This window comes from Amaranthus tricolor, chromosome 9 (assembly GCF_026212465.1).
Source record: "Amaranthus tricolor cultivar Red isolate AtriRed21 chromosome 9, ASM2621246v1, whole genome shotgun sequence".
Classification (NCBI taxonomy): Eukaryota; Viridiplantae; Streptophyta; class Magnoliopsida; order Caryophyllales; family Amaranthaceae; genus Amaranthus; species Amaranthus tricolor.
The window spans coordinates 23,075,502-23,085,101 of record NC_080055.1 but is presented as its reverse complement, the minus strand read 5'-3'; the positions used below and the strand labels follow the sequence as shown (position 1 = coordinate 23,085,101).

The following is a 9,600-nucleotide window of genomic DNA, read 5'->3' as shown; positions in this document are numbered from 1 at the left end:
ATTGTTACCCCACTGATTTTGTTATGTACTTATGTTAGGTATTATTATTATTTATTATTGTTTTGTTGTGTTAGTTACATTTTAGTTTTTACCTAATTAAATGTGTAATTTTAATTATTTATTTATTTATATTTTAAAATATGTTTAACTAAAACTTATAAAAATTTATATTAAAATATGTGAATAGATGATTCAAGCAAATTCTCATTTGACTACATTTCTTCTTACACATTAGCCGTAATATATGAAATAAGCTTAAAAAAGAATAGCACTACTAAATCTTATGTAGCGAGTATTTCAGAACGGAAAAAGTAGTCAAAAAATATTTTAAAAAACGAGTGAATGAATTAAATAATATGCAAATAAAATGCATCATAATCACTAAGAAGGATAAAGTTACATGTAGCCTAATTACATTTGGAAAATATAATGTATGAATTAGAATCACGCGTAGCATGTATTGATCACTTTTCTATATTGCTTTCAATATAATGCTAATTTCTTTTTCTCATACAACTTTTTTCCCTTTAGAGATAAAAAAATTACATGCAGCCTGGAAAAGAGAGCTCATTTCAACAGCTCATTTATAAGAAAATTAAAAAAATTATAATTCCTACTAGATAAATAAATAGAAAAAGGTAAGAAAAAAGACCTAATATAGAAGAAAACAGGGAGAAAGAGAATAAATTTACATTCTTTCTTTAAGATAAGACCTATGAAAAGTGGAAAAACTGTTAGCTTGAGCAGCAGAAAGGAGTGAATTGTGATTAGGTTGGCCATAATAACGGATGCATTGTATTGTTTAAATCTTGTTGTGATTGTATACACTGAGTCCTCAGACTGTATTCTTTCACCTATAATTTCACAGCAGTAAAATTAAGGTTCAGTAAAAATTCATTCATCAAAAGCAAATAGATGCAACAAGTATATTCTTTCGTCTCACTCGTTTTGCACCATTTCGGATTACGATGATGCAAAATTAGTGGGACAGACGAGTATATGATTAAGTTGATTCAAAGGTTGCAACTAGAAGTGTTTATTCGGATCATTGGATTGATTTTGAAATCGGGTCTTGTGTCAAAATTAATTTTATATGATTGTAAATCCATTTTTAAGTCAGGTCAAATCGGATTCGATTATAAAGTCAAGTACATATCAAGTCTGTTTTGAACTCCTCTAGTTGCAAACAGACCAGCCACCTTAATCATGCTAGTAGTACTTAATAGTCTTTCGGTGGCTATATGATTATCAACCTTTTTCCTAGTTTGATAGGCAGCCATCATAATTTGTTCATTAAAGAAGAGCAAAGCACATGTATTGGATTATTTCGAAGTAGTTGGTACTTACATAAGGAGAAGGAGGTCTTCAAGGTCATATAGGGTAGAAGGGAAAAAACTTAGTTGACCCGTTGGGTACTTTATCCACTACTAACAGACAAATAAAACATTTATTCTAGAGTTAGATTCCGCTATTTAATGATGTTTCTATTAGAAGTAGTTAGTTTACCCCGGGTACATAAAGCAATGTCCGGGTAAAAGTGATGTTCATCATGACTCCATACATTGAAATTTACGGAATCCTTGTTAGTAATAAGTTCAGAGTACACCATGGTCAGTACTAGTAATAACTTTACATTTAGAAATGCCCATTAAAATTGATGTTAGAATATGGCATTTCTATCAATTGTATGTTTGAACATAACAAAAAATGATTTATAATGATCTTATTTCATATACCCTTAGAACTCTAATATATTTGAACTTATTTAGTACTTGTTATTTAATGCCAAATGATTAAGTTCACTTTACGGACGGAGGACATTAGATTCTCATAAACACGCATAAATAAACATGCATAAGGGACAAAATGAGGACATAATGTTCCGAATCAGAAGTATAAACCAACTAAAAGTGCCGAACAAATTGGTTCCATCAGGTTTGAATTCTGGTCATACTCCGGAGATACGTGTCACTCAGTTTAGGTTGAAACGGTTTGTGCAGAATTATTTCTTAATAAAATCAGTAGTTTTGTTACAATAAAAGATAATTTCAAACACGATTGTCAAGGTCTCAAATTTTGATTACGCCAAAGATTTAAAGTTCTTCGGTTTCATATTGTCATGAACTATGCTAAATCGACTTAGTAAATCAGTTGCACTTATCATTTACTTCTATGTAAAGTTGCAAGTTACAGACGATGTTTGCTACCATGAGTCAGTCAAAAAGAATATTTTTGTTATCACTAACAAGTAACAAGGGTAAGGTTTCATATCGACCCCTAAACTCGGCTTAGGTGGTATCCACTTAATGACATGGGGAACAAAATATAAAAGATAGGCAAGTGATTTTGACTTTTGAGTAATCCTACAAATTCTGAAGCTCTACGATTCAAAAAGAACATTTTTGTTATCATTAACAAGAAACAAGGGTAAGGTTTCATATCGACCCCCAAACTCCGCTTAGGTGGTATCTACTTAATGACACAGGAAACAAAATATAAAAGATAGGTAGGTGTTTTTGAGTACTCCTAAAACTCTGAAGTTCTATTTGCACATCCTTAAGGAAACATACTAAAGTAGGTGATCCATCTCTACTGGTTAATAAAGGTTTAATAGGTTAGTCTTACTGAAAGAGATATATAGCCCTACATCAAAGAGGACCGTTTAGGTATTTTAGGTGGCAGAATGTGAATCTTCCTCTGTACTAGTCAGTTGTCATTGACATGTTAGGTAAAGGCTGTTTGTTTCTAGAACAGTCGAACACACTTGCTCCAGATTCTAAAAGAGAGAATGCATTTACCTAAGCACTGCCTAACTTCTAGAAAAGGCCAAGCAGTTATTATCACTCAATAACCTTAAAATCAACAAACAACAAAAGAGCCACACTCCACAGGTAGAGGTGTTCATTGGGGTCATCGGATTAATTTTGGATTAGGTGTTTCGGGTTAGTTCGAAATTGGGCTTTATGTCTATATTGTTTTTTTCATAATTGTAAATCATTTTTGAAGTCGGGTTGAATCGGGTTCGGTTACAAGATCGGGTAAATTTCGGATCATCAAATCTGTTTGAACACCTCTATCCACAGGATAAAACTAGACTATGCACAGTAAAGCCACATGAATAATTTTGTTACTATTACAGTCACATGAATCTAAAATCTAAAATAATAAAAAAAAATCTGGGTATGAATAAGACATGAGGTAGTTTCCTGGTATAAATAATGCATTATTGCATGCATGTGAGTAGAATAGCATGTTGGTATCATCTTTTTTTCTCTCAAAAAGTTGTATATTTGAAAGAAGTTTAACAAAATGCAATTTGTCTAAAAAAATGCTAATCCTCACCTGCATCGTTGATGTTGAACTCAATAAAGCCTCGCACTCGTTAAGCATGGCCCTCTCCCGTCCTGCTAGTTCAGAAAGCTCAGAAACTAAGCCATTCATTCCTTCAACCTATACATCATAATGCGAGTAGCAAAGCAACTAAGTCAAAAAAATATCCAAAGACGTAGTCAGGTTAACATTCACGAAAACAGTAGAAAGGACGATTTTGAACATAGGAAGATAAGAACTGTCTCATAAAATAATAACAGAAAATATGCTATCAGCGCATCTATATGCATCAGAAACTTCTAAAAATACCACATAAATGTCGGGAAAATGGAAATTATCTTTTAATGGAACGCATAAATTCCGCTAATAACAACTTCAGATTGTTATCAAGTCAAAAGTTAAAATAGTTTTTGATAATCTTGTTTGAGACAGTCAATTCAAGTTCAAGGAAGTAAAATACAAAAGGAAAGTGACATTTACATAGTAAGAATAAGACATTGGCATGTTTACCACATGCTGCGGCAAGCAAGATAAGGAAATGATTAAATGAACTATTGATGATGTAGATAATTGAAAAACATCCCCTAAAGCACAAAATTACAATCTAAGGAGATCCAATTCAAATGGCTGGAGAGAAAAACATCCCCTAAACCTTAGTAACATCAACAGGTCAAACATCACGTAAGCAGTAAGAGCATGAACATTAGCTCAAGTGGAAAGTATGAGTCTGAACTTTGAAGGAAGGATTGTTTAAGTGAGACAAAAGGGCATTTGCATAAGAGTTCAATAGGGGAAGGTGAACAAAAATGTTGTGATCCACAGCAGTTACTGAAACAGAACAGATGAGTTACACGTTACCTTTGATAGCACAGAACATATGGAGGAACCCATTGCTTGCATCACATCCACAGCTGAGCTGATTGCAGCCTTCAAAGAGTCTATATCAGCCTGCAACAAAAAAGCATTATTTATTCCTTCAAATGCATAGTAATACTACAAAAAGATTTTTTGTCAACTACTAAGAAAGTCGTTGTATCAGCCATACTTTTGCACCTCCAGTAACTGGAAGCCGAAGTGTGCAAGCTTCGAGATCTTTGATAACTCCATTCAAAGAAGTATAATGGTCTCCTTCAAGTAAATCCCAATCCTCTAGATACGCCATCTGGAAATTAGTTGACTTGATCAATAAATTTAGAGAATAGTCAAAAGTGGCAACATTGAGCGAGTAGAAACAAATATATTGCACTTGACAGAGCTAATAAGCTTAATCGTGAAATACCATGATTATAGAACTACATTTAAAAAGAAAGAATCTAGAAGCATGAATATCATTCTCCTTCCAGATCACAAACCACATAAGTTGATTTTGGTAGATTTATGCCTTTAGCTATTGTCTTGGGTTAAAGGGAATCTGTTAGACTAGAACTATTTATGGGCTTGAGTTGACTTGCATGATTTTATGTCTAGACAAAGTGTAACTCTAGAAGGATCACAATTTCCTATCCATTTATCTTGCTCACATTCTAAAGGATTTCACAAAGAAAAGGCAAGACATCAGGCAAAAACTTTGGATGACAGGTCTGCATGACGAAATTTCTTTTCCAAAGAATCAACAATTCAATTCTTCATGTCATTCGCTACTCCTCTCATCCACTTTGTCTTACCTCTTTCACTTTCAATCAAATTCCAAACTTTTACTTTCATAACAGGTGTATATTCAAGTCTTTTTTGCACATGGCCAAACCAATGCGAATAATTTTCTCTAATTGTCTTCATTTTGAATTTAATTTTTAGGGTATAACCACTCATCTCCATTATCATACGCATATCAGCATGACCCATGTAGTATAATAGCAGTCTTGTGTAAAATCTGAATGCCGCACCTCAATCACATAATATTTCAATCACAACTCTCCATTTGAGTCACTTGCATTGAATCCTATAATTCACATAATCTTGATCAATATCTCTAGTTTTGTGAAGAAATGATCCTTAGTACCTAAAATACACACTTGGAGGGAGCTTCTTCAAGCCATATCTGTCTACTCCAACACACTAGTAGTTTAAATTCTTTGATTTTATCGCCTGCCTCAACATCTCTACCTTAACCTCAACTGCATTAATTTCAAAATATGATATCATTAACAAACACACGTGCACTATGAGACTACTCCCTCAATAGGTCTTGTAATCTCATTTAGGACAGGTAGATACATAAAAGGACTCAAGAAATTGCTAGATGTAGACCAATTGTGATTGGAATATGTTCTCTTCCACATGCTCTCACATTCGTTTATAGTTACTGATACATATCTTATACTATACTTATACACTTATGCAGCTAACATTTTTTGCATTAATCCACCAAAGTAATTTCCTTAATACTTTGCATATGTCTTTTCCAAATCAATTAAATCATTTCAAGATACCATTTTTGTACCTTATAATAGTTCATTTCTTGCCACATCAGATGAATAACTTTCACGGTAGATTGTCCCAGCATCAAACCAATTTGGTTTTTAAAATGCTTGTGCATCTTCTCTGGCGGTGTTACATCAAACTCCTCTCATAGCCTCATGCTGTGGCTCATAAGTTCAATACCCTGTTATTTGAAACAGTCTTGTACGCTCCTTAAATCCTTTTGCTTTTCTAGATAAAAAAAACTATAGTGCTTGTTCTCCGATCTTTTGACATCTCGTTTATTCTCCATATTGTCAAATGGTTAGATAACCAAAACAGTCCCATATATCCTAAATACTTTCAAGCACCTTTTGGAATATTGTCATGACCCAGTGCTTCAAAAGACTATAGTAATACCAAAGTTATAATCCCAATGATACGGAGTTGGACTGCATTAGAATAATATTCCACAAAAATCTTTCTGAACTTTTCTAAAAATTATTACTCCAATATAATTAAAGAGGTTTAGCAGAAAATTTCCAGGTGGAATAAGTCCACCAATAGGAGACACATCAATAGTTTCACTTAATACCGGAACAGTGAGCACAAGTACAATCCAGCTATAAAAGATATAGAGAAAATGAAAACAATAAAATAGGTTGGTTTGTTTCAAGTTTCAAAGGCTTACTTGCTCACTCAACACTGAGTTTAGCTTCAGCTCAAGATTCAGCTGTTGCAGATCGATGCGCTTCCTTCTGACGGAATCCCACAACTCCAAATTTGTTTCCCAGACATCATACAGTGTTTGCTGCATACCCCAAAAATAATTAACCTCTACGAAAATTAACGCGAACATAACAAACATCAAACACTCTGTGCTTCACTTTCAAAAAACAAATGATAACTTACAATACTACAAAAAATATTGCATCTTACTATGTAATACTAGATTCCTTGACAAAATATCTAAAATCACATACCCCACACCCACAGATATAGGTATTCATTCGGATCATCGGGTCAATTTCGAGTCGGTTCAAAATCGGGTTTCGAGTCCACAATCCACATTGATTTTTATATAGTTTTAAATTCATATGAACGTCGGGTTCGGTTAAAAGGTCGGGTAAATATCGGGTCATCGGGTCTGTTTTAAACACCTCTACCCACAAAGCTGGCAACCACAAATTATCTACTTATAGTCACATTAACTACTAAAAATCCTCAGGCCTAGATTTGTGTCCACAAAATCTTAATTCATAGAATCAATTGGCTAATTGAATGCTATTTCAATAAACTAATGACTACAATATACTAAATGTTGAAAAGAACAACAAAATCTTGATCAATCAAGATATAAAAAAAAAATTCTACCTCTGCAGTAATTCTCTGTACATATAGAGCAGCTTCGGTTCGAGCATTAGCAAATCGCCACTGCAAATGTCTATTATACAACAAACGCAGCTGATGAGCCTCTTCTAACTGATTGGTTTTCTTGCCTTTCTTAATATCAGCAATAAAACTGAGCACCGAAGTCGTACAACTGGATTGCCTGGTAGGGCTAGATGACCTTATCTTTGAAGGACTAGCCCCCCTCGATTGCGTAGGAGTAGATGGTCTCGTTTTCGAAGGACTAGGCGTTACTCTAGAAACGGAAGCCCTACTCGGTGAAGGCAACCGTGATCCAGGCAATAACCCAGATCTAATTGCAGCTTTTTCTGATGAAATTGAACCATTAGCTGCCTTGTGCCGAGCAGAAATCCTCAGTAAGCTATCATCTACTGATTTCATCCGTAACCCCAATTTCCCAACATGATCATCAAATTCTGATTGCTCAGAAGCATCACTATGAGCTTTATGTAAAAGTCTAGAAATACCTTCTGCTGACATTCTCCTTAATGAGGGTGATCCTGTTCTTATGCTGTCCATTGAAGGATTACAATTTTTACCCATTCTATCTGTAAGATCCACACTTCTTGTCATGATATTAGCAGATAATTTCCCACCTGTTCGACTAGGCCACCGATGTTGATCAATCAACTTCGCTTGTGAACTATCGATAGGTCTAGAATTCTCCGATTGATGAGACGAATTCTTCCCTTTTAATGGGCTCCGTTTTCTATCGGGAGTTCGTTTTCTAAGAGAAGCAGCTGATTCAGCCTGTTTTTGAGCTACATTTGAAGATGACTTCAATGTCCGATCTGAAAGGGCATGTGTAGCTGGTTTTTCTTTCTCTTTTTTACTAACAGGAATCGAAATACTATCAGATTGAAATGAAACGCTAAGACTACGCATTGTAGAAGGCCATAATACCTCCGGCAACCTACTAGATGTTGTTTTCTTGATGGATGATTGTGATTCTGTGGATGTATCCGATACCGGAGTCCATGGCCGAGGCGATGGAGGTGTGGAAGGCCTTTTCCTCTCAGCTGAAACCGCCCTCTTCGGACCCGATGAAGGCAATGAAGAATTAGCATTTCTGATAAGATTTGGCGATGGACATCGCCGTGAATTTGTAGGTGTGGGTGATTTGTATCTTGAGCTAACTTCCCTGGTCCGGGACCGGCGTGTGCTGGCGATTCCATTGTTCTTCTCTGCCGAAACCAGTGATTTTCTTGAGGTATCCACAGCTGATTTTTTATGAAATTCTTGTAGGACTTCAAATGCATCCATCCAAACAACTCAAATTAGACGACATTGATGAATTTTTCATCAAATGTGCATACTTTGCAGGCTTTCATATATGATACTACATTCACCCATGTCAAATTCCGCCATTAAAACAGAAACCCAGAAAAAAGGGTAAGATGAGAGAGAATATTAATACAATAATGTTAGCAAAAAGATAATCGTTATTATGAGTATAACCCAGATCTGATAATGGATGAATTTCATTAATTAAAAGAAATAGGTACCAAAAATCATACGGATCAAACTGAGGAAGAATGATGAAAGACCCAATTAGAAGCATAAAAAATCTTAATATTAGAGGGAATAAAGAAAAAAAGTTTAGAAATGCGCATTAACGGTCATCACTGAGGGTACCCCTCAAATTAGAAGACCCCCCTTGGAAAGCTAGGAGAGAGAGAAAAGGATGGTGGGACAAGGTAAAGATGGAGGGGGTTATAGGGGACCAGAAACAAATGGGGAGAACAAGAACAAGGGCAAGAACTGGTGACTGATACTAGACTTGGTGGTGCAGGATAGCAAGAGAAGATGCGCAAGAGAAGCAAATGCGATTAAAAATACACAATAATTTTTGTATTTTAATACATAATTACAAGTTATTCAATCGATCTTCAATATTTACTAACATCTTTGCGAATTGCGAATCAGAAAAGGTAAATTATGTCAATTTTTGGCTGTTTTAATATCATTTTAAACGAATCACGAATTCAAAAAACGAATTATATTATATTATATTCAAGTAAACATTTTAATTAAGGAATTTGTACGGTCGATCACCTTACAATTTATCTAAATAAGACAAGTGTTTTTTTATTAAAAAAAAAAGAAAATCTTATATATTGTACAATATATGATCTTATTTGTGATTTGTGATTTGTGATTTGTGAATTGTGATTTGTGTGATGAGGGAGTGAGTAGTCTTGAGGGGGCAAAGGCAAAGGCTTTTGTCACTCTCACGGGAGAGCCATGGTTAGGATTTATTCTCCTCTTTCTCTCTTTTTTTATATATCTTTTGTTTACATCAAATATGTCATTTTGTTTCATTTGTTCATGAAAGTATTAATTTAATTTTTAATATTTACATTAAGATGAATTAAATAAGATTTTATTAAATTGTATTTTTAACTTATAAGGGTTATTTGTCAATTGGTTTGTTAGTTGTAGGTTGTTGACTTTTTTAATTGA

General features: G+C 34.4%; 1 protein-coding gene across 1 annotated transcript; it reads right to left on the bottom strand.

Annotated features, from left to right (window-relative positions):
• Positions 1 to 430: 430 nt before the first annotated feature.
• Positions 431 to 9,082, bottom strand: LOC130823676 (AUGMIN subunit 8-like). The gene is made up of 6 exons (XM_057688406.1): positions 7,102 to 9,082; positions 6,419 to 6,538; positions 4,376 to 4,492; positions 4,189 to 4,278; positions 3,343 to 3,450; positions 431 to 854 (listed from the first exon to the last, which is right to left on the bottom strand). The coding sequence occupies exons 1-6, from the start codon at positions 8,398 to 8,400 to the stop codon at positions 768 to 770; spliced, it is 1,821 nt and encodes a 606-aa protein (XP_057544389.1). The 5' UTR covers positions 8,401 to 9,082; the 3' UTR covers positions 431 to 767.
• Between the last annotated feature and the right edge of the window lie 518 nt (positions 9,083 to 9,600).

Bases quoted from the DNA above. Each gene is read 5' to 3' on its own strand.
- LOC130823676 (XM_057688406.1), bottom strand. From the start codon at position 8,400: ATGGATGCATTTGAAGTCCTACAAGAATTTCATAAAAAATCAGCTGTG. The intron at 4,279-4,375 runs GTATGGCTGATA...TTTTTGTTGCAG, and splicing joins CAGTTACTGGAGGTGCAAAA to GCTGATATAGACTCTTTGAA. The intron at 855-3,342 runs GTGAGGATTAGC...GTGAAATTATAG, and splicing joins GTTCAACATCAACGATGCAG to GTGAAAGAATACAGTCTGAG.